We start from the raw sequence: 26,360 nt of genomic DNA, 5'->3' as shown, positions 1-26,360 counted from the left end.
TTGCTGAGACAACAACAACAACAATAAAAAAAAAAAGGCTGTGACTTGCAAGGAGCACACGTGACCTACTAGTTTTGATAAGAAAGGGGGAAAAAAAACCCAAAAATGCCAGCAACCACTGTTTACAGTACAGAAGCACTTAGGCTTGTCTTCTACCTCAGGCTTTCTAGAATTGCTTCCTTGGGAGTGACATTAAGGCAAGCACAGCAGGAGGTTTCTGACTTATCAGATTTTCCTTTAGATTCCAAATATGGGTGTTCTGTTATGCCACACAAAGTTTTTTTTAAAAGAATGGGCAATGAAGGTTGTGAAGGGTCTGCAGCACAACTCTTATGAAGATACTGAGGCTGAGGGAGCTGGGGTTGTTTAGCCTGGAGAAAAGGAGGCTCAGAGGGGACCTCATTGCCCTGTACAACTTCCTGAAAGGAGACTGTAGCAAGGTGGGGGTCAGTGTCTTTTCCCACACAATAGGACAAAAGGAAACAGCCTCAAGTTATGGTAAAGGAGGTTTAGATTGGATATTAGAAAAAATTTCTTCACAGAAAGGGCAGTCAAGCATTGGAACAAGCTTCCCAGGGAAGCAGTGGACTCATCATCCCTGGAGGTATTAAAAAAACGTGCAGATGTGGCTCTTAGTGACATGGTTTAGTAGAGGACTTGCAGGGCTGGGTTAGCTATTGGACTCTATGATCTTAAAGGTTTTTTCCAACCTAAATGACTTTATGATTCTGTCTGTGAGCATAAAGCTGTGTTACATACAGGCACATCTTTAAGAAATGGCACAATTTGTGCTGAGCACTCCACTGGAGACCATGGTCTTCACACTCCTATTTGCAATTCCAGCAGCACCTATATGACCTATAATATAGGTCCCTTTCTCCAATTAACTGCTCCTTGCCTGCCCCCGAGCCCCAGTTTAAGAAGTTTCAGCCCACATCAATCTGCCACCTACTTAGTTGTAGAGAAGCAAGCATTTATGGGTCTATGCATCAATCAAGACACTCTGGCCTAGCTTCACTCTTCCCAACAACCATCTTGGGAGGGAACTTAAAAAACCCTAAAATAGATGCAGATTAGAGTGCAGCCCTGTACTCCTGCTTACAGATGTCTGAGCACAGTTGCCCCAATGAGGGCAGAGCGAGTGCCTGCCAACAGATGGGAGCTTCCAAAAGCAGAGCTGGTACCACAGAAAACAGTCTACAAGAACTACGCACCTCCTATCCGCCTGACCAACAGCCACTGAGACACGTTCATCTAAATGACATCTGCTTTCAAAAGTCCTTTTCTACATAGGTGGAGCGTGAGTGTGGCATAATGCAGAATATCTAGTGATCATCCTAAATAACGGATATTGGACGGAGGTTTCCCCTGTAATAATTTGTGTTCTCCTTAAACATGTAAATCATTAAGCTGCTCATAAATTATACACAGCAGAATTTTTAATACTTCAATTTTTTATTTTGGGATTCATTAATTTTTAAATAGGAAGATCAGAACAATTTCAGAAAACACAGTTTCCATTTAACTTAAAATAGCTGCGTAACTCATCATGCCTTAAAAAAGTAGCACACAAAATCTAACAAGCTCTTCAAACCAGAGGGAAACCAAGCAACTGACTGCAAGTGAGAGCTATGAGTAATTAAATAATAATTTTTAAAAAGTAAAAACCTTGTTCAAGTTCTATTCCTCCTGAATTCTTAATGAGTGGCATTTAAATAAAGAAATTATTGGCTGAAAATCATGATACTGCTTTGCAAGCTTCCTCAGAAAGTTTTGGAAATAATTTAAATCCAATCATTAACATCCATTGTATCCCTCTAATCCTAAACATCATATGGAATACATTATAGAATCATTGATGCTGAGTATGCTCTGTGTTGCATAACCTCAGGACAACATGCCAGTTCCTTGAAACATGGCTTGGTTACAGAGTGCAAATGGGATCAAGCCATGTTTTAATCGTGTTCCCAAGTTGCTCTAGAGACCCAGCCTTTTTGAGGCTGCAAACTGGGAAAAAAAACAAAACCACCAACGTTGAAACATGCTTTGCCTCCTCAGGCACACCTAGCACGCTGGGCTGTAGAGAATCATGCTGGCACTAAACGCTCCAACAAAGTCCTATAATGCAGATTTTAGTAACAGACATGGAGGAAGTTACAGGTTAATGCAGGCACCGAGCAAAATACACCTTCTAAGACATGAAAACACAAATCCTATGCAGCAAACCCACAGAATACACCATGCCTGCATCTCTGTATATATGCACAAACTATTTGAAGAAATAGCCCTTCTCAGGGTCTCTCTGCCTCTACCTTCTCCAGCTACCTCAGCCCTGCTCAGAAAGATCTTTCTTCTGTGGAAAAGAGAAGAGCCGGCTCTCATGGAGCGCTCCTCAGGAAGCAGCATTCCTGGCATGCCACTCCCTGCTGCTGCTGAGGGTCCCAAGGCTGAGGGTGCTGGAGGCACAAGGGTCACTTCACAAATGAATGCTGCCCTGCCTAGGGCCTGGTGTGCAGCCCCATGGCTCAGAGCCCCCGTACTCAGTCCCTGGGAGCAGAACACCATGGATACCCTCCACAAGCCAGGGACAACCTCCGCCCTTGCACAGCACCAGCTGCAAAGGACAACAGCCCACAGAGGCTGCAATCAAGTTCTCCCCCAAATCCCAAGCCAGAGAGGCAATACAAAGTCAAAGAATGACATCTGTCCTACCATCACACTGCCTGCTTTCCTCCGACACCAGGGTGGTGGAACAATGTATGTATAAAGGGTCTAAATAGTATGTATAATGTACGTAATGTAAATTATCTAAAATCTAAAGGTTTGTGTAAAGGGTCTAAATTGTTCCACAGGAGGAACGCAAACTGAGATACAGGACAAGTGAGAGTAGTCACCACATGAAAAATTCCCTGTGGCAACACCCAGGACATCTGTAGAGAAAGCATCCCAGTCTTAAATCTGAAAATGCCAAACCACATGCTTGCTTTATAATACGGTCATTTATTAAAAGCAAGGAAAAAAACAACCCCACATTTAATCCTTTATCCTTGCATCCAAATCCTCAAAGACAGAAGGTCTGTATGCACTGAGGGCCAGACAATTTGCAAGTTTATAATTCTACTGAGGATTTTCAAATGCAGTGAGGGAGGAGAGTCTGTCTCCTTAACCTCAAAGGATCACACAAGTATAGCTAAGACAAAAATTATACCTCGCTTCAGGCTGCATTTTCCTTTCTACACACATTTACCATTTCTAGCTTCCTTGCTCATTATATAGCTTGTATGCATTGTGTTAATTCTTTTTAATTCATATGCAAGCCCTCCAGTCTCCTGCCTGACTCTTATTTTGAATATACTCTCATGTAGCACTCTAACAGTCATGAAAAGCCCTGTAACACATTCACTTGGTATCCCCTATAGATGAAAACCAGCCTGTAACTAAATTCAGTTATAAATTGTTTAGTCAGAATTCTTTTTAAGAAGCCACTGTGTATTCATCACAGAAATAGCATGACTCCAAAGAAACAAGCAGTGTCATAATTCATATGAAATGCCCATTCTCCAAGCCTATGGGTTTTGCACACAGGATTCTGCATTAAATCCACTCAGTTGTTCTCTATTATTTTTCATTGATGTATCAAACTAAATGCTCCCAAGTCTAATGCCAATCTAAAGGCAATGCACTATGCCATCAATTAAAACCACGGTTTATAAATTTCATGGTCAGGTTAAACAACCTTCCAAGAAGCCAAACCCAGAGACCAAAAACTGACAACGTGACACTCACATAAAGGAAAGAATTGCATTGCTTTGAGATGCTCGGAGGGATTTTATCCATTTAGTTGTCAAAACTAAATTAGCAGAGGAGCTCCAGACTAAATTTAGACTCTCCAGGGCTGCACCCATCCATAACCTGGCTTTTTTGGCACATCACTACCACAGCAGGCATTCAGAAAGCTCAGGGGACACTGCACTTTGCTTGGCCTACTTAAGAGAGACAAAAACCACATCTAAGACTCCCAAAGAATACAAATACTTTATGACTAAGCCAGCCATTCCTTTGCCGCTCCTTATCCAAACATCTCTGTTCCTATAAAACCTTTAGTAAAGCCAGAATGTCACATTATTCCTTCTTTGCTTAAGCTCAGAATGTCAAAAATTATTGATAAATGCGGGCACCATAAGGTCTCACAGACAGGTGCTGAACACAGGCGTATGCCATATCTAGGTTGCTCACATCTCCTAGAAGTAACACCTTCGAGATTTTAATTCAGATATAGCACCCGCCCACCTTCCCTCTCCCACCTTTTCTGGCCTTGCACTTAGCTTTTGCTGGCATCTTGATTGCTCCTTATTAACAAAAATGAACAAGAATTGAATAGTCATAAAACAGCATGACTAATCTTAATGTTTTTTCTAAAAAAAGAAGAAAATGTCCATACAATTTTACAGTAGGTTATAAAAATTTAGTTACAGCAGCTCTGCAGCTCCCTATTAATGCTGTGAAATGCTTCATAGTTGTAAAGAGTTTCCCACATATTCCTTCTCTTTGAAGTCCTGGAGAAATGCTCATATTTTATGGAAACCAACATTCATCTGCATGAAAGCTGCCAATGATTCAAGGAACATCAGCCAAAGAACGCCAGAATGAATGAGTTAGATTGGCCATTCTCAAACTGCAGTGCATACAATGCTTGCTAATGCTATGGCTGTTAGTTGGCTGGTCATTTCTGCTACGGTTCCCTAAGTTTCCCTCCTGCAAACTATACTAGAAATATGCTAAATAAAATACATCTATATTAAATAAGCTGCTTTGAGTTTACACAGTAAACTATATGAAATGCAGAAAAATTCCTAAAGCCTCTTGCCCATCTGTCTTCAATCCCTACACATGCATGCCTTGCACATGAGAAATGGACTACACAGTCTCAAGGGGAAAGGACCTAGTCTTAAGACTACTGTGCTCTAGTGTCTGCAATAATCTATCAGTGTTTAGATTTGTCCGTTCAGAGAGTAAAGTCCTCTGGAACACAGGAAGGACTGTCCTGGAATGCTTCTTTAGATAAGGCACTACTAAAGCCCCTTCTGGACTGTAAAGAGCATCAATGCAAAAACAGGAATGTGTAAGTATCAAGGTTGACTATCAAACCAAAATGGAGAAATTCAAGTTAACAGCTTTCACCTGTTAAGAATGTAAAAGCATCAGGTAACAATAGCAATCAATACAATCTAGGAAATTCTAAAGGAAGAAAAGGTTTAATTTTATACAGAATGGAGTAAGAGCTGTAATGAGACAACCCTTTTTTTAGTTTTTCCCTTGTGATGTGTCCCAAAATCCTGACTGGAGGTCACAGAAAAAGTTGTATAAGAAGCTGTGTAATGAAATGGGACAGTGGATTTGTGACAGTTCCCATGTTTGCCTGCCCCACCCAGCTGAAGTCTCTCAATCTTATCTTCTTACATAATTTTAACTCACTGTATTCTGCTTAATAAAAATTTTCTTAGATCACTTCTCCCCTATTTTGAGAAACGGTTTTGGTTTTTTTTTTTTTTTTATCTTGGTTTTTGTTTTTTTCGTTTGTTTTGTTGGGGTTTGGGGGGGATTTTTTTGGATTTTTTTTTTTTTTTAAAGCCCACACACATTTAACTTGACTGAGAACTCACTTCAAAAGCTTCCTTTCAACTATTTATGAGCATTTAAACAGCTACACAGGAACAAGTCAATAACTTGTCTACTATGCTTCCTGTTTCAAACAATGGCAAACATCGGGTATTTTCGGATGCAAACGTCCATTTTCTTGCATCTATCTCCTTAAGTGTGTGCATGCCTATGTTTATATTTATCTATCTATATATAGCTACTCCCACATTTACATGTACTTGCACACACATCCCTGTTTGAATATTGTCTCTATATAAAATTCAGCAAAATAAAATACTTAGGCTAACTTCCGGACATGTAAATATAGCAACAGCTAAAAATAACACTTCAGTTTCAAGTTTAATAATGATTAAAAAGATTATATGCGATTATGTCTTTTGTTGTTCAGTTTATATCAGTTACTTACATGCACTTTAACCTGCACTTTTTCAACCTCAATTTTATGGCTGTTGTGCAAGGCTGCAAGCATGGAACCCTACTTCTGCAGCTGTGAATTGTTTTTCTACATTTTGAAGAATAGGTTGTGAGACTATCAACGTCAAAGGATTATCTGTACCTTTCAGGGAACATCTCTGACACATAAAATTTACCCAGAATGGTAGGTAAATTCAAATATATGAATATAAGACCCTGTTTATGCATTTCATCTGGACCAGGAAATAGTCGAAATGTAGCAATGTGGTACCTCTTTCATGTACTTAGATTGCTACTTCCAGACAACTAATCTGCTGGGAATATCTTACTTATGAAGAGAATGCTCTAAGTTAGATCTCCTCCAACACAAGAATCTTCAAATTTAAAAATCACAGTAGAGAATCAGAAAAAAATAATTCCCCAGGGGCATGTGTATTCTCAGTGAAAAATCAGCCTTTGTCATTTCTAGCCATCATCTAATTACGGACCCTGTTGTTTAACACTTATCTTGTAGTTACCACTCTGATCAACCAAAATGTCCAAAGTATTCAAGCCATTAGCCCTTTTTTATGGGCTCATTACCAAATATACTTACAACAAGAATTCAGGTACATTTAAAGAGAAACAGGCAGATGTTGTTGACGAAGTTCTAAAGCCCTCATAGCAGCTAAAGGCTCATTTCCTCAAATCCATGTTTTCCCTCAGTCACACTTGTGCTCTTTTCCTGCACACATAAGCAGGGATTTTAGGAACCTCACCAGGAAGGAAAAGGAGCCGGAGAATTTTGTTCATCTGGGGTGTCAGCTCTCTTTCTCAGTTATGTCCACTCTCCATTTGGAAAGATACCACCCCAGTAGCTTTAAACCACAAAAGCTTATCACTGTATTCTTTTCTTGCTTAGCCAACCTTTTTATTACTTTTATGTATCTTTTGCTACATTTGTCCCATTCACCTCTGCCTTTGTTATGCTTTCCCAAGGCACCTTATCTTTCTGCAATTAACACAAACGCAAAAATGCTTCCTTCGCACATACATTAGTCTCTTTTCTCAAAGTAACTGGTTTATGTCAAAGTTAAAAGTTATCTATTTTCAACAAATCAGACTTTTAAAGAGGTTTTAAAATAAACACTTGTAGAGCATACTGTGCTTTCTTACCTGAACAGAGTTGTTCAACTTTTGTGTAGTTTAAAGCTAATATATCATTAACCCATGCGATGATGTCATGTCTGCTCATAGTCTCTTGGGTTATAGAGGTAGAGTACACGTTGACCGCCATTCCCCAACTAGGAAAAAAAAAAAATTTGACATTTTCATAATTGTTTTCTAAATACAATGAATATACGTTTCCTGTTCAAACAACAGACAGAAAAGGTGCAACACTCACAACCCTCTCTTATTTATTGAGAGAGGAGGCTTAATTTTCATTCTTTAATGATATTTAACCTCTTCAATGTCCTCTTGGAATCTATGACCATATTTCTCCAGTTGTCACTGTGAACTTAAAGAACATACAAACCTACAGTACTCTGCTTCATGCTGGTAAGGTAGAAAAAAAAAAAATCATACACAGATAAAGACACACAGACAGGATCAGAGATCTGAGATTTCGTAACAGTGTTGCATGAATGCAGTGATCTGACCTCTTGTCAGTTTTTTGCCCCTGCAGGACAATCAGGCTGCCTAAACCAATATTTAATTTTCAGATAAATTCTAGATGATGTAGCTGTTCTACTTACTGGAACACTGATTTCTTACTGGGACAGGGGTCTTTTACATAATTAATTCAGTCACAGAGTGAATACTAGATAATCTTTGTTATCAATTTACCAGCTTCTATCCTGAAAGTAACTGAGACTTGCACCCCCAACTGTCTGGTAGGAAAGCTGCCGTGGAGCCCAACTCCTCTAAAGAACACTCCCTCTCAGATTAAACCCATTTGTTCTTCTGCCAACATTATCCTCCAACTCTAGTGGCTTTCTCCTTCCCAGAGCGGATTTCCTAATGTGTTAGGGACAGCACTCAAAGTCTGTCCCAATGCCCAGGTAGTCTAGATTAAACAAATCAATTTGAGTCTCTTATATCAAGTCAGACATTCACTGACTGGTATTGCCAGCAGTCCTTGAACAGACAGTTTCAAACTGTGTTGAGATAACATTTCACCAAGACCTTGGAAAACGGCACTCTGTGCTCAAAGTTTTCACAGCTACATCATCTTACATAGATTCTTCTAGTTAGCTAAGGTCCTTTCCTGCAAGTAGGTAATTCATGGTAGCTTTATCATCAGTCCCCAAGTACACAGACTAGAAATGCATACTACTGAACTTTATTCCTTGTTATCCTATCTCATTGTCAAGATAAAAGATGAGCATGTTCAAGTTCATCTCATCAACAGTTTCAAAGAATGGAATCATGATCATTCATGAAGAGAGTAAATAATGTTCTCATGAGTAATGGACATCAGAAAGTCCACTAGGAACAATCTGAGCATGAGGTGCGTCAGAAACATTCAAATAGTTGAAATTGAACAATAATTCTTAGCAAGAACATTATTCTTGGTTTGGTGGAGACTGCACATCTCCATTTCTAGTGACATCTATAGTAACACCTAACTGTCTAGCTTTGGTGTCAATCCTGCCACCTCAGCCTTGGACCTCAACTTTGCCTCTCAAAAGCAAGAGACAAAGATCTCCTATGTAGGATTCAAGGTCTGCATGGACTATTTCCATTCAGAATTTGCAGAGATGCAACCCTTTGAAGCTTGAGAAACAATTCCACAGGGAACACAAAGACTGCAACTTAACTCCACCCATAGTTAGGTGTCCTGGGGCAACCTAGATAAAATGTGTGGAAAAACCCACCAGCATGAAACTTGACTCAGTAACTTGTAAGTGTATAAGTACATAACACAGAGAATAAATTTAAATACAAGATTACAAAGTTCATAATACAGGTCACTTTCTAGGAAACAAATCTCTGAAGGCTGTTAAATTGTTCCCATCTACTGAGATTAAGATCTAAAACATAAAATCCTCAAATTTGCTTTGTAGGGAAGGAGAAAAAAAAAGGTGGGAAAAAAAAAAGAGAAAATAGGGTCAAAAAATTCATGCTCCAATAGTCAGGCTACTACTGCCAGAAATTCATTCATTTGGAACCAGGCTGTCTCTCTACCCGCTTGTGTACAGGCACCTCTGAAGCATGGAAGAAATCAGCCTGTGCTCAGTCTGCTCAGTTCTTCCAGCGGGCTCCCAGATAGCACAGCCAATTTCATGAACACAGCCCTGCATTCACTGTAACACTTAGCAAAGGTTGCTTTCTTGGCATGCATTAAGTGCTTGGATTGAACCAAGCACTAGGAGCAAAGTTTTAGAAACAGGGAGTGCCCTTTTACTCTTAAAAACTACACCGTAACAGCTATTCAGCATCAGGATGGAAGGGACTGAGCAGGCAAACAGCACCTTTGACACTAATTGCATCTGAAGTCTGAAACGTCACTGTTAGTGTGGTTTTTACTTTATTATTTTTAGCCTTTTTAGATAGATAAGAAACTAACAGAAACATACTACCACTGCCACTATTAAACTAACATGTTAAATACTGTCCGTAAGATCAGCTGAAATAACAGCTTAATACTGAATTTAATATTCACTTAAGATTCAGAATAGTGAGCTTAATATTAAACCAACAGATTGATATGGAACAGTTCCACTCAATTCTAAAGAAGCTGAAGATATTTAGATGGTAACATTTGAAATAAAGTTACTCTGATCTGTAATTGCCACTACTTCATGAAAATTTTAATTGGCCTCTCGAGACCAGGCAGAGCTCAGAACAACCATCAGCTACCAGTAGTGAAAGGGGAAAGTTTACTCTGTTAAAAAGATCAAGAAAATCCACACACAAGAAGGAAGCAGAACTTCCCTCATCACCCTTTTCCACACAGAACTGCAAAGAGAGATATCCACCTTTCTGCAACCCACAGGGGACCAAACAACCTCCTCTACTGCAGTGCATGGGGTGGGGAACTCTACTGCAGGAAACTGCGAGTAAATGAATAACCTTGAGTTTTACAATGCTACCCTGAAGGATTACTGTAATACAACTTACACTGTGTCTGCAAATGAATTATTATGATCTATTGGTCAAACAAAAGTTCAGGTTATTTGTTAGAGACAGTAGCTTCACATTTGTACACACAAGTATGCATGAGGGTGTATCAGTACCATTTTAAAGTTAAGCAAAACGAATCAGAATTTTTGTTAAAAAAATTCAATAACATGCCACTGCCATTCATCCACAGTGACATGGTGACATACATCTGAATCTTCCACAGCCTCTTCTCTTGAAAGAGTTCACCCTGTCTTTGCATCTCCTGTTCCCTACCCTCCTACTGGTTATGTTCTAAATAAACTCAGTTGGGAAAGGTTTCCTGTACAGTAAGCATGTTCTAATTTGGTGGTCAGATACACACAGCTCCTCTTTGCCACACAGAGAGACCTTGAACAAAACAAAAAAAAAAAAAAAAAGAGGAAAAAGAAAAAAAAGAACAAGCAGGTGTAGGTAGCACAGCCACCATGCTCAGAAACAGCCAAGAACCCTGTGCTCGACATCTACAGCTGGGCTTGGGTTTTCTGCCTGACTTATTTCCCTGAGTGCTGAAGTACTTTGAAAAATGTGATTCAGCTTCAAAATGCATCAATAAGCATGTCTAAGGCAATGCAAGAGAACAGCTGGGCAGGCAGACACACAGGCCATACTCTCAACAGCCAAGTAGCTAACAACTTGATTTTATGTCCTAATACTACTAATACTACTACTGCTTTCCAATAACATTATTTACATTTTCAACTTGTTAGGTTTCCTCTTGATAAGGCTGAAGGCTCTCAAGCATAGGTTTGCAATGAGGCTTATACAAGCCTGAAAACCGGCGTCTACCTGAGATCCTTCACCTTCCGCAGATATGCCTGGTGATTCCACAGTAACTAAAAGCAGAAGAGGATAGCACATCACACCTCCCACTTCGGAGCACACAGGTGGAGATTAAAATCCTCTGGCTTTTATAGCACTGTCTAACCACAAAGGACTCTATCCTTTGCTTTACCTCAAGCCTTCACATATTAGTCCAACCATTTCATAAACACACTTCACACATGCACAACTACACACCACAAACCTGAGTTCAGAGGATTAGCCAGGTGCTGAAAATCATGTATACGCTTAAGCAGTCAGAAATATACTGGTTCAGCATGCCCAACAGTAAACAATACACTCAAAGATCTATTAATTTTTTAAGGTATTGCATGTAGCACTGAACATTCAGCTATTAGGCATTTTCCACTGCTCTTGCTACAGATAACTGCAGCTGTTACAAAGTGCTATCCAGCTGTTCCTAAGATCAGTTTTGCAAGAAGCATATTTACTTTATTTTTCCAGGGATAACTAACAGTTGTTGACAGCAGAAGCTGTATTACAACAAACCATTAATAATGGCACCAGTAATAACAGCAAGACAGGAAGGACTACAGCAATGAACCTAATTCGTAATTGTAAAAACTCATCACACATGCCATCCCCTCTGAACCTGCAAGGCCTTCACGTTTTCATGGGATAGTCAAGGTTGGAAGGGATCACTGCAGGTCATCTAGTCCAACCTCTCTGCTCAAGCAGGGCCACCTAGAGCCCATTACTCAGAACTGTGTCCAGATGGCTTCTGATTATCTCCAGAGGAGACTCCACAATTTCTCTGGGGAACTTGTTCCAGTCCTCAGTCACCCTCACAGTAAACAATTTCTTCCTCATGTTCAGGTGGAAGCTCCTCTGTTCCAGTTTCTACCCACTGTCTTTTGTTTAGTTCAGATAGGCATGGTACAATATTATTAAGCTTTTAAATGAAGTGGAAAGTCTGTGTGACAGTACAAAGAGGCCTTCTGGAAGCTGGCACCTGATAGATACTGCCAGTAAAAAAAAAGATCTCACACCAAAAATTACTGAAGCAGAAGATACAGCAGAAAAGCTAAGATGAAGCTGAGACTGCTGCAGCTGCTGTTCAAAAGGCTTTCTAGATTAAAGCTACTGCAAAACAAAAAAATCCCTGAAGGAGGAAACCTGCCAGACTCAGAGGCTAACTCCCTGAACAAGGAAAATTCATCCTTTTATAAATCATCTCAAAATGGCAACTCATTTGCTGGACCTTGCCTATTTCTTTAACACTCACTGCACACAGCCTTAGCCATAGTCATTAGAGGCCAGTTATGCTTGAGGTTCTCTTTACTGAAAGGAGTCCTGAGGACAGAAAATCAACACAAAAAGCTCCTGTGCAATGCTGACAACACTTCTTACTCTCCCTTTTGACTTATGCTGCACTTCGGCAGCAAATGCCATGGCATCAGGGTGCTGCAACTGAAGTGATATGTGTAGCAAGCAACATAAAGCTCTATCAACTCAGAAACTGAATCAGATACAAGGTTAATCAGAATGAGACATTGCTGGGGGGGGGGGGGGGGGAAGAAGAAAAGAATCCTGTGGTTGTAATACTGCGAGAAAACCACACCTTTTAAGATGCTGAATGTCAAATCTCTTATGCACTGTTCCCATGTTATTAAATAGCCCTGAAATGTTAAGAGTATTTTTATTATCTGTATATCCCACTCAATTCTGAATGCCATTTTACATTTACCACATGGATCTGACTTGACCTAAAATGATTTGTGAAGCACGCTACAGAGTCTAGAGGAGACTGAGACAAATCATGTACATTTTGATTGCTTTAATATTGCAGGATTACCATTTAACACAGACAACAGTATATTTTCTATTGTTCTCATTGTAGTTCCCTGTTTAAAAGCAAGTGAGAGTAGAGTAATAGAGATTTACTTTGATTGGATTAGGGCATTTTTAACTTTTGTTCTTTTAAATTAGAGGCTGCCTGCCAATGCTGTGATGTTCTGACCTAAATAAACGTCTATGATGGGTCTCAAGGACTGGTTTAGATCCCAATCTGAGTCACTCAGATTGTGGTGTATGGTGGTAATTCTGGTTTGTGCTACATATGGCTTTAGAAAACTTTATCCCCCCCAAAAACCTTATTATCTGAGAGGCAGAAAAATACTGGTTCTTTTTCAGCTCCCCCAAATCTATAAAACACAATGAAAAGTATTCAAATAATATACACGACTTGAGCCAAAACCTCTGAGATGGCCTAATAACCAACAATGCATTACGCTGTCCACTGCATGGCTTTTAGAAATAGTTTGAAGTTTATTCACTAACCAGTTATGACATTGGCATATTTCACAAAAATGAAAATAACAGTTAAAAATTCCAAGACAATTATTTAGTGCTGGAAAGACTTTAGGGCACCTGAGGAGGGCAAGCCACATTCACTTGAATCTGCCAGTCATATTTGCATAGCATAGGTAAGACTTTATTTCTCCAACTACCTTCTCACTCCTGCTGCCACCGAAACTGTAGAGCAGTGTAATACATAATGTCATGTCTCTACAGTAGCACACTTCCTTTTTTGTCAGGGTTCACCTTTGCCTCCAAAAGTACAATGCAATATTAACACTTAACTACACAATATCTTAATTGTATTGCAAAGTATTTGCATGCTCTGAAAGTTTCCTTATCAATTTCCACATGTAAACAAACCTTAACTGAAAAAAATACATCCTTGACAAAGGATAGAGGTTCAAGAAAGGCAAACATTAATAGTTCACACAAAATGGGTAAGGCCACAAATTTCAGTAAAAAAGAATGTTACTACAAATTAAGAAGGCATTTTATTAATGAAGAACAACAAGAAACCTTTGAAGTAGGCTGAACAAGAGGAACATAAGCGTGGTAAGGCTGCAATGCTGAATAACTTAACTGCTTTCACTTACAGTTATTACCCTCCCCCCGCCAAGGCTTTCAACTCTAAGATCTTAAGATTGAATTGCTGCTTTGATGCCCTGAAGGAAGACATTCAACCTGTAAAATTTTCACATAGACAGTGGCAACTACTCTACCTTTCACAGCAGACAAGGAGATTGTGAAGAAAGAAAAAAAAAAGGTTGGTTCAGAGAAAAATAATTGTCAATAAACCCTAGTCAATGAGAAACACTACATTTTAGAAAACAGAAGAGGTCTATGACCATTTTGTAACTAGAAAACCTTGAAAAAGCTGCTGAATAAACCAACATTTAATCTTCTGTTAAACAAAGTCTCAATTCACCAAGACACACATGGGCACTTTAATTCTCTTTTCATTCATTTTTTTTTCCTCTTATGGAAAATAACAGATTACTAAGCACACATGCAGACATCGCTAGAGGATTTCTAAGAGATTAAAAAACATGCCATAAAGCAAGGTAACATCAGTGCTGAGTACTGAAGGAAGGATGCTTTGAGAGGTAGCACATGTTAGTAAAGCCTCAGTTCCTAGCCCGAGTTCTCCAAATAACAGGGGGACCTATATATTTTGCTCCTACTAAATGATGATGAGCAGTTGTACTTTCAGACAGGAGATTCCTAAGTGCTATAGCAAATGCAGATTTACTGGAAAATGAAGACGGCAGCGGAGAAGAGCTTGTTTCCAAACACACTGCCCTGCATGAGTGCAGCCTGTGAACTCCCAGGCAAAACAGTGCGGACACAGCCATGAATCTAAGCAGCCACCTGCATCTACACCAAGCAAATATCTGCCTGTGATTAGGATGGGATAAGAACAATCATAAATCCCGATTCAGAAAAAATAACACTGCTGGTCATACAGATCGCTGGGCACCGAGACACTATGTCAGAATCAGAACAGACTGGGACAGCAGCCATGCTGCAGCCCAGCAGCTCCGCTGCTCCGACTCCTGCCATTTCCGCCTTTTAAGTCCAGAAAACGCTGTAGGCAGACTTGAGAGTTTCAGCAGGAAAGAGATCCAACTAGAGACAGATGAAGTCACCAAATGAATTTAGTTTTGACCTATCCAGAGTTTTGCTGCTGCCCTCCTCCTCTCCGGCATGTATACATTCGGAGGTGAAAGGCTAAAGTAACACACTGATTTACTCCAAGCATAACGTAATGCCAAATGAGATTTGGTAATATTATACAGCCCTCCTGACAGGGGGTCTGAGCAGCCTCCAAGTGCCTCAGAACCCTGCACAGAGCCAGGCAAGAGAGGCAGTGACTCAGCAGGAGACGGGCACTGAGCATTCACGCATTTCAGAAGTCTGTGAAGAAGGGAAAACAGGAGGATTCATCAAGGGGAAATGCAATGCCTTTCTCTTAACACATAACTGCCATTTCCTAACATGAGACTGCAGTACACTTAATAAACCCTGGCTATCCAAGGCAGGCAAAGATAACAAGGAGAACACTCTCATGGGAAATCTCTTGCACTAGCAAAGAAGGGACTGCAATATACCTTTTCTACTCACAAATGATGCAATATGATACAGAGAACAAGGACTTCGTCATGCATCAGCTTTTTTCTCTTCTACATTAAAAACAAGTGTAGATACACACAGATTTATGCATTACAACATTTATTCTAACCTTAATAAACATGTCTGTTAGAATCACAGAATATCACGAGTCAGAAGAGACCCACCGAGGATCATTGGGTCTGAATCCCCGTTACCACAGGGAACAAGGCCCTTTGAAAGGGGCCTTCCTTAAAAGGTGGCCTTAGCCACCACCACTTTGAAGGTGTCTGGAGTGACACCAAGTAAGGGACAAGAAACAGCACAACAACCACTCATGCAACCATCCCAGGACTTATGGGCAAAGATTCCAGAGCACAGCCTGCACGACAGAGTTGCTGAGACATCAGCCAGGCAGCCAGCCCCGCTCAGTCCCTGAATGGCAGGAAGATGAGGACACTGATCAGGGGTATAAGACAACATTTATTTTAAGCCACCTTTACCCTGAAGTTGTAAACAAGCATGTGACAACACATGAAGCAACACACAACCATGCTGGCTGATTTCAGTGGTGCATCACTCTCTAAAACACTGCTGTGTATTTTTGTGATTAAACTCTAGTATGGTTGCCCAGAGTTCCCACTGCTACCACAGCTCTGGTGACATTTGAGGTGGAAAGGAGAAGCACAAGGCTTTCTGCCGGGTATGCAGCAAATTCAGTGGGCAGGTTTCTAGGGATAAGCTCCAGGCAACACCTGGGACCCGAACCAGCTGTAATTCCCCTGCCAGCACTGCCTCTGGAGACCACTGCACCAACATACTACATAGCTTTTCACTAGGCTCTGCATTCAACCTCTCTTCCACTTCTCTCTCAACTGCTAGTGAAAGCTAGACCAAAACCAATATTAATGATAACACTAAATCTTAGAGTTCTAACATCTCCAATGTTGATGATATAGACCCAAATAAATAACCCTGTCTTTGGCTTATACAAACTCCCTACAACATCATGGCTAGGCTTCGCGAACGACGATTTAGGAAGGCTCTATCCACATTTGTTACAAGCACGCTGGTGGTTTATGAGGTCAATACAAGATAGACATGTCCGATTGCAAAAGGCACAGCAGAAAGACTCCTTAGGTGGTATATTCTGCAAGACACGATTCTTTCTGTGTTCTTTTCTCCTCGAGAGTGATCCTGCGTGTGTTCTCAAAGGAAGCAGCAGTGTTATAGATGGTGTGTCTCCAGGCCTCCCGATTGGAGGCCAGAGTAGACCAGTTATGTTGATCAATAGGGCCAAGGCTGAGATGTTGTTTCAGGGAGTCCTTGTATCTTGTCTTCGAGGCTCTTCTCTTGCAGCAGCCAGTGGCAAGTTCACCATAAAGCAAGATCTTAGGGAGGCGGTGGTCCTTCATCCTGGAGACATGCCCTGCCCAACGTAGCTGTGTTCTCAGCAACATGGCCTCAATGTTGCTTGTTCTAGAATAGATGTATTAGTCTGACCAGTGGATGTTTAGGATTGTACTGAGGCAGCATTGATGGAAGCGTTCTAGGAGACGCAGGTGGTGGCAGTAGATGACTCATGATTCAGAACCATATAAGAGAGTAGACAGCACTATGGTTTTGTAAACACTGATCTTGGTATTTTTCTTCAAGTGTTTATTTCGCCATACTTTTTTATGGAGTTTTCCAAAACCATTACATGCCTTTGCTAACCTGACCCCAAACCTGGAACGGCAAACCTCTGTGTGCTCCTAAGCTCCCCTCTCCTCTTCCACGGGGGTGCAGTACCCGCTGGCGAGGCTCCCCCTCTTTCTCTCCTTTCTCCCACAGGGGCTAGGGTGGGGGTCCACCACGACCAGGGGCCGGGGGGCCGGGGTCCCCGGACCTCCGCCGCACGCGGCGCAGGGGCTGCCAGGGTCCCTGGACCTCCGCTGCACCACAAACCATTGTTAATATTATACAGATTTCAAGTGTTAAGACTATCAGCCGCAACACTTTATTTTGGGTTTGGATACCGAAGTAACTTGACCTCCTCCCTTGTTCTTATGAGTTCATACTATAACAGACAAGGAAGCACTCTTAAATTACTCTGGTGCTCAATGAATTACCAATAAATGACTTGCACTTAAGAATTAATCCTACCAAGCACTATCTAGAACAGGGCTGAACTTCTACGTGCAATTGCTTAACTGCTAAATTAATTTTGGAGCAACTAAAACTAGAATTCACTAATCCTTCAAGAAGTAAATTGCCCTTTAGGAACATGCTAGTTCAACCATCTGTGATTTATGTAACGTATTATTCTTGCTGTGTGCCAGTAACCACAGACTGATTTAGTATTGTTGCACTACCAACACAATTGCTGAGGCTACCGGCATCAAGTTAAGTTTCCCCAAAACGTATTTTTTCAGCCACGTTGGTCTTTGAAGGTCTGTGAAGTCGGCATTTTCCATCAGATTTTAACATCTTCTGCCTATCTAAAGGGGGAAATCCCCAAACCTCTGTTTTCCAGGTTCTTTAGATGGTGCCTACTGCTTTGATGCAACTGTGATTGTAAAAACAGAATTAGTTACAACAATCTTTATCTACAAGTCCCAGTAAAGTCTGGAACCTTAAGCTAAGAGAAGCATAAATGTACTGTTTAATAGGGTTTGGTCTCCTTTCATAGAATATCTTGAGGTCAATTCCTAAAGTCTATTGCTTCCAGCTGGCAAACGGTGACATTACCAAGTTCAACTCCTACAATAAACAAGGGAAAAAAAGTTTATTGCTTGAATTGCCTTCAACTACATATAAATGTAGTTAAGAAGGTAATCTGTGCTGCAATGTGAATATTTAGTTTCTTCAATCCTCTCAGTGTTGCTGCAGGCCATGCAACAAGACAGTTTTGTACCACTCCCTGTAAAAGCATGTCAAACTAAGCAGACATCTGACACAGTTTAAGAACTGTGCTCACAATTAAAAATTTTGCAGATTAAGTTTATCAATAAAGAAAATTCTGCATGAAAAAATATACAATTCCTTAAAAGCAGAGGGAGCAATTTATCAGCTATTAACTTCAAAACATAATCTTTACTTGCAATGTAAATAATTAATTTTATGACATAGCAAAACTATCCCTTTGCCCTGCTGTATCTCTGCAAACTTTTGGTCATCTCAGGGTACTAAATTGCAGAAGTTGCTCCCAGTGATTTAGAGAATGCAATATGAAGTAACCAATACACTTCTGCAGCAGCAGCAGTATAGCTTTTGCAAGAATTAAACTAGAAAACAGTTGAAATTGATGATGTCAAACCGAAACTGAAAACACACATTTTTCTTTTCCATTTGAAATCTTTGATGACAAGGATGATTTCACCTTTATGGCAGTATGGAATTTGTTGCCAGATGATATTCCTTTCACTTTTAAAGCATGCGATTTCATTACTTTATTTTTAAGTCATGAGCTGTTTATGCCTATTAAGAGTTACAGAATGGGATCATAAAGTGACTCAGGTAGGCAGGGAACTCCAGAGAGATCTGCTCCAACCTCCCATTCACTGCAGAGTCAGCAAGAGAGGGCTACCAGTGATCCCATCTATCTGAGTTTTGAGTGCCTCCAAGGACAGATATTCCACAGCTCCTCTGAGTAACATCTTCCAGTGTTTGACCATCCCTTCTGTGAAAACGTTTCTCCCAATATATAAAGTAATTTCTACTGTTGCAGCTGCTGCCATTGCCTCTCATCCTCTGCCCATGCATCTCAAAGAACTTGACTCCATCTTCTTTAAACCCAGCCTCCCATGAGACAGCTAAAGACTGCAGTGAGCTCTTCCCCTCTCCTGAGCTGTCTCTTCTCCAGGCTGAATAAACACAGCTCACACGTTCCAGCCCCCTGATCATCCTGGTGTCCCTCCATCACACTCATTTTGGTATGACACTGTCTTTCTCAAACTGGAAAAGCCAAATTCAGACACAGTATGTGAGATGTGGTCTCAGAAGCACCAGAGGGGAAGAATCACTTCCCCGGAGCTGTTGGCTTCATGCCTGCCAATGCAGCCCAGCATGGGCTTGGCCTTCTTCCCTGCAAGAGCACACTGCTGACTCATGTTCATCTTGTTCACCAGCACCACCAGATCCACACTGTATAGCACTTCAGGAACAATTGCAGGGAGGGAGGGGGAGGGGCATTGGGAGGGTGTGCTTAACGTGGTAGTGGAAAAAAACACCTCACCATATTAAAAATAGAGCTGCTTGAGAGACAAGGTAGTTCTAGAGCACCCCCACTGCTGTGTAACTCATTTCACACTTGGGGACCAAAGATGTGTATGTATATACACAAAGGTATATTAGAGAGCCAAACTTCTGCAGGTAGAAACATACTGAATAATAAAACAGTTTGGGTTGGAAGGGTCCTTAAAGATCATCTAGTTACAAACCCCCTCCCATAGGCAGGGACACCTCCCACTAGACCAGGCTGCTCAAAGCCCCATCCAGCCTCACTGTGAACTCTTCCAGGGATAGGGCATCCACAACTTCTCTAGGCAACCTGTTCCAGTGCCTCACCACCCCTATAGTAAAGAATTTCTTCCTAATATCTAATCTAAACCTACTCTCAGTTTGAAGCAATTGCCCTTTGCCATGTCACTACATGTCCTTGTAAAAAGTCCCTCTCCAGCTCCCTTGTCAGTCACCTTTAGGTATTGGAAGGCTTCTCTAAGGGTTCCCTGGAGACTTCTTTTCTCTAGGCTGAATAATCCCAGCTCTATCAGCCTGTCTTCATAGGAGATATATTAAATGAAAAAAAAAAAAAAAAGAAAACATTCTTTATGCCTCTTTGAATCTGACAACTGGCACGACATGAATGTGTTTACTGAAAACAGTGTTTTCAGACCCTGATTCAGAACCTACATCATATGTAACTTTGAAACATTAATATGGGCAAGGAGTGATATGGACCGCAAACAATAATTCAATAAAATACAACTAACACTATTCTGCATACCAAGGTTTCCAATAAAATGGCTAAATTACATATGAATTCTGTCCTTTTGGGAAAATGTATCACTTCTATTCAACCATTTACCACTGCCTTCATGTTCTCAGCACTCCTACACACCATGGTCTTTCTGTATACGCAAACTCCTGCAGGACTTTCATATCACTGTGCTATGTATTCCACTTCCATACAAACAATTACTCATAGATTCTATAGTTATTTTAACAAGCTATGATTTGTGTAACACTGAATCCATAAGTAAAACAAATGAGTATTCTACTGCAAATATTTTAGTGCTTCCTATTCATGATATTACTGGACTAGCTCCACAGAGATTAACCTTAAGAAGCGAGGCATAACAACCATGTAAAATTTGCCTAAAATGAATTTTCATTCCTCCAAAATTGTTTAATGCATACTGCCAGCAAGCCCTTCCAAGCATCAACACCACATTCCAGAGTGACAGGCAAGAATTTGCATTCATGTGCATCTCTGAATAATTACAGCTGCTTGGGTAGGAAATCTGTATGGTACTAAGGACCCATACTGTCAGGAAGGAAAATTCACTTGAGTTGCTCTTAAAAGATAAAACTGAAGTCCACAGATTTTGCTAACTAGCTCTCAGGGTTCCAAAGTAGCCAAGAAACATAATATTGAAAATTAAACCTCTGAAACAATACAAGGTGGTCACACGCAAGGCCAGAAGATCAACAGCACAACCTGCATGGTGTATTTCTCTCCAGGCAGAATGATCTGGCACAGTTGCAGGATTTCCTAAGGAAGCTACATCCTTAAGTCTCAACTCACTGATGAATGTTTACGCTTCCTGTTTGGATAGCATAGCAAAAACCCAGATTTAACACAAAAGCACCCTTCACTAAGCATGAGGCTCTACGGGAAACAAATTATTTCAGAGTGGTTAAGCTAAGATATTTAATGGCTGTGCTTTCAGTATACAGAGCTCTCTCTACAAAATATTTAATAACTTAGTATACCACCAGAAAACTAGATAAATTTCTGTCAAAATATCATAGGAAATATTTTCATTTTGAATTAAATATTTGATAGCGTGAAGACAGTAAAATTGTGTTAAAAAACCCCCCCAAACACAGCTTTTAAAATCCCAACAGTTAAATACATGCTTAGTAAACTCTTATAGTTGATATTCCACTTCCCCTCCCACCTAATTATAATGAAACAATATGAAAAAGATGCTTAATCGGTGAGTCAGGCAGCAGAGGTCTGAGCAAGATCCAAACAGCTACGCAGTCACAGCTAACGCCATCCACAGAAGAAACACGGATGTTTTCCATTTACGTTCCCTAGCACTGATGCTGGAAGTGAGCGACCAGCTGCTAGCTGGAGGCCAGGATTCAGGGAGCGAGGAGGATGCAAGGATGCAAGTATCCAAACACTGTCCTGGTGCAGTGTGAGTCTTGCTGCCGCCGCCGCCGCCACCACCACCAGCACCACAACGCTTATTCCGCACTACAGCCTTCGTGCCATCCCACTCAGTGGTTTGCATGATTGAGAACAGATGTGGTGAGACCACTCGTTTTCAATTATCAAACAAAGGCTGAAAGTTTCATCTCCAAAATGAAAAGCTGGCACACGATTTATCTTCTTCCTTACCAAGCCTTTGCTATACTTAGTTTTGGACATGAGGAAGGAGAAGAGACTGTCAAATTAAACTAACCTCCCCACCAAAACACAAGACCTCTGAAGATATTTTTGAAGAGTCACTCATTCAAGGGCCAAGGCTTGAAATGCAGACCTACCACACTTTTTTTTTTCTTACTGTCTCCCAAAACAAGTTTTATATCTCAAGGTTAGTCCAGGTATGCTGTGGTCCAGCCTGACTGTCATGAGGGTGTTGCACCTCCCTTGAACTAGCCAAAGAAATAGCTTTAATCAGGATCTCTTGCCCCACCTCCATATCACCTTTCTTTTACAATGCAGCATAGTTTTCAGTGCCTGTTTTCCAGGGACACTAGATTGAAGACACGAGGCAGAAGTCAAACTGTCTGTTTCTAAAAGTGACAGCATCAGGTTCAGTTCTCAAATATCTGAAACTTGCTCCTTTTTTGTTAATATGCCAGAAACACATTGCTTTTGCTATGCAGCTCAACAAGGTAGTTTAAAAAAACCACATCACACACCAAAAACCAGAATGCAGCCTCCCACCTACAGGATGTTTCTGAAACCCATGGAGGCTGGGTGCAGATTATGTGTTCTCAGAACTCTTTGGTGAGAGTGCTTGGGTGCATCTGAGAAGATAGCGCTGTCTGAAAATCACCTCCATTTCCTTACGCAAACTGGGCTGTCTGTGGAGTGCTGTTTTGTTCCCCTCTCCTGAAATCCCATAAAGTTATCTGCCTCTCAGCTCCTGATTTAAACAAATACCCCCAACACCCAAAACACTGTGAGGATAATTTCTTCAAGGAAGATCAAATCCACGTCAAGAGAGGTAGCCCAATAACGTAGGTAGGGATTATCTAGGTTTCAAACTACTGATGCAGTATTGAGCAGAGTCATCCTCATAACCCTCGGACACGTTTATATGCACTCACATGTGACTCCCTGTTATCTTCAGTTTCACCCTGTGCCTTTTGAGAGCTAGACCCAGCAGAAGATACTCACCAAAACAGCTCTCTCTAGGCAGAGTACTCCCTAATCAGAAAACAAGATTAAAGAAGAGCAGCAGTGGCAGTGATAGGAAGACAGCTTTATGAAAGTGAAAGAAGAGAAAATAAGTGGGTACCTAAGCTCACAGGAACCAAGGAAAGATTTCTGCATGGTCCCTTTTAATGCTGGCTAGTAGCTGCTGGCTCTAAGTCATCAGGACAGTCTTCTGCCCGTTAGCTAGTTGCAATCCAGACGCTTGACAGACAAGGGGGTTATCACAAAAATACCACTTTTAGAAAAGCTCAAGCCAAATTTATGGAGTGTGATTTATGTTGGTTTGTTGCTGGGGGCTTTTTTAAACATTTATTATAGACCTCCTTTCAGTGAAATCTAGTGCAAAATTCTCATAATCTGCAACAAAGCTGTTAGGTGAACAGCAAATGCCTCTGAAAATAATGATTCAGTTATTAATATATATTAATAATAGTAGCATTTGCTTTGACTAGCATTTACAGTTTCAGAAGTCACACCTGTCTGTACTACTAAGCAAGAAGATAGCTCCTTGCTTTTACTGTGTATTGTCTCCCAGTTCTCAGCAAGTTTGTGCATTATTATATTAATTTTATCAACACAAATGGTCTTTTTTACTTCAGTGGAACTACCTGCTTACCATATTCAATGGAACATAATTTTAGAAGACCCTTCAAAAGGGTCTGACTTATGCCTTCTGCCCACAGTAAGGCATAGCTGTAGGTCTCCCTTTGAACCCTGAGTAAAGCCACACGTGTGGAAGGCACAGAGCCACCAGAGACAGGGGCAGGTCCTGCGGAGGGAAGGATGCTCTCTGCTGCCCAGGGCCAGCCTGCATCCGGCAATTCACTGGGAGGTGGGAAGGCAAAGACCAAAACAGATTTTGCTATAACGTAAATCTCCACTTTCAGCATGGAAGTTATCAGCTCATACTGCTGTAAAAGGCAGCCAGATACGCTCTGTAACACCCCACAGTTTATTTCAGCAGTGGGTGAGGAAATCGCCACTTCTGTCCTGCTTTCATTATTATGCAGAGCACCATCGCTCATTGACAGCTTACACAATGACTTCTAGAAGGAAGACAACACTTAGGAAAACCAGATATTTAAAACATAACTTTAGAGAGGTACACGTTCATAGATAAAAACTACAATAAAAATACTCTTTCCTTTCAGTTTAGTGATTTGAAGAAAAACAATCAGGAAGTTGGGCCCCCCTCCTTCCACTTCGTGCAAGTTCTGGGTATAAAACTAAATATAGCCAGGGATGAAGGACCAGAAAAGCGTTTTTCTAGCAACACACACAGATAAACCAAAAGTTAAGCACGGTCTCCTACAAAGGAGGGTACAACAGTTTTCCCCTTTAGAACTAGGGTGGGTTAGGTATATCATTCAAACCTGGAAGTATTCAAACTTTTTGTACAGTTAGCTTTTAAAAATATGATGAGTTGATCTACCACACAAAATGCCCAGATTCTGGCAATAAAAGTACTGCAAACATACCCTATTTTAAAAAAAATTCTCCACACAGCGTTTGATTTGGTTTCTCATTAAATTTTTTCAGACTTCTTTGAACACAGAAGCAAAACTATAATTAAATGTAGTGCCATTCTCAGAAATTACCCCAAATCTATTCTGGGCCAACAAAAAGATGCTTCAGTACCAAAAAAATTTTAAACTCAGTCTGGAGGACATGAAACAGCATTTTACTAGAGCAATACAGATTGATTACAGTTATTAACTCTAAAAGGTGTAACATCATCCTGTGACTATATTTTATGCCCAAGTGCCTGGTTTCCATTTACCACCTAAGTAAAGCTGGATGAGAAACTTAACACCTTGGGCCCGTATGTCTCAGTCTGCACAATATAATATGTCCTTTGGAAGACTTGGAAAAACTATTTGTGGCTTTGCATATGGAGCATACAGTTAGGACTTGTGGTATAGGTTCAATTCCCTGCTGCATCCTCAATTCAGTGGATAACTTATGGCATCTCCTTCCATGTCAGCCTCTCAGTCTGTAAAAAGTTATAAACTGCAGTTGTTTTTATGTCTGATTCAGGAGTTGCATATTAAATCTTTGGTAAGACCTGGTATTAGAAATAGCAAAGCTTTTTTTTAGGTCTGAGAATATCCAACCTGATAAACACAAATTTTCTGATCAATAAAGACTACTTTTGTTTTAAAACATCTATGAAACAGAACACGTTAGAAGTTGTAAAATGAGAATGCATTTCTGATATTACAGGAGAGAAGGACTTAAAGGCAAATACTGAACTTGTATACACATGGGAGATGGAGGTTAAGAGCAAAGCTGCAGTACGCACAAGTGTTTTACGAGCAAAGTACGTACTTCTAGCTTTGTACAAGTAACTGCTGATCTGATGTCAAGCTCCAGGGTGTGTTTAATGACATATTTATTTCATATTCCTAGATGCACATAGAACAAGCCAGCCCAACAGTCAGAGGCATAACAACTTGATGTGTCATATGGTAAGGTCGTACAAGCTGCTCAGTAAGGCTGCTTTGAAGTCAGCAATTGCACTGACAGTCCAGCGTGGTTGTAGGCACTTTACTGATGGTATTCATCTGTTATACTTACTGAGCTCCTGCTGCAGCTCAAACTGGACAAGCACCAAACTCACCTAACTAGTCAAGGTTTCCATGGAAGTTAAAAGCCATTTTTTTCAATACCAAGGAGAAGTTTCACAGCAGGTTTCACATATTTTCTTTAACATTTCCCTTCTGTTATGCTTGCCATTTACTTCCTAAAGTACTTAAAGTTAGAAATGAGAGCAAGTTGAGTATCATTCTGTCCCTTGGAGAAAGTGAGAAATCAACAGATATGGATGCCATGACTGTGCAGATCAGGCTAAGTTTCCATAAGAAAAAAAGAACCTAAATAGAATTCCCCAGTGGAAATTTTTATTTGAGCATTAAAGGTTTATTTCTGGAATATATCGAACTGGATTACTTATTTACTGCCCAAAAGTAACACGCAACATTAGCATTAAGAGTTCTGTATTCCTTTATATTGCTCTAGAGAGGAATACAAACGGATTCAAATCCCTAGAAGACTAAGGGGTACTACTCTGGATTAAAGGCTATTCAGATGCAGAATAACTTCACAATTTTCAAAAAATTGGGCAAACGATACAGTTATTTCTATCATCAGGTGCTTAACACAGCAGCCTTGCAAAATGGTCTTTCTAGACATAATTCAATGTCTGATATGAAATGCAGAAGGACAAGAAAAC

The 26,360-nt window shown here is 40.5% G+C and overlaps 1 protein-coding gene across 3 annotated transcripts in view; it reads right to left on the bottom strand.

Moving 5' to 3' along the window:
- Positions 1-26,360, bottom strand: part of MAPRE2 (microtubule associated protein RP/EB family member 2) — a 100,308-nt gene that overhangs the window by 30,508 nt on the left and 43,440 nt on the right. For 2 of the 3 annotated variants that reach the window (XM_051770067.1, XM_051770058.1), the window contains one exon: positions 7,231-7,358. The exons of the other annotated variant lie outside the window; for it this stretch is intronic. In XM_051770067.1, coding sequence (XP_051626027.1) covers positions 7,231-7,351 — 121 coding nt within the window. In that variant the 5' untranslated portion in view covers positions 7,352-7,358. The remainder of the gene's footprint in view (positions 1-7,230; positions 7,359-26,360) is intronic. 3 annotated transcript variants of the gene reach the window in all.

This window comes from Manacus candei, unplaced genomic scaffold (genome assembly GCF_025592945.1).
Source record: "Manacus candei isolate 608988 ecotype Guabito, Panama unplaced genomic scaffold, ASM2559294v1 h1tg000008l, whole genome shotgun sequence".
NCBI lineage: Eukaryota > Metazoa > Chordata > Aves > Passeriformes > Pipridae > Manacus > Manacus candei.
The sequence above is the reverse complement of the archived record's forward strand: the minus strand, read 5'-3'. Positions and strand labels throughout refer to the sequence as shown.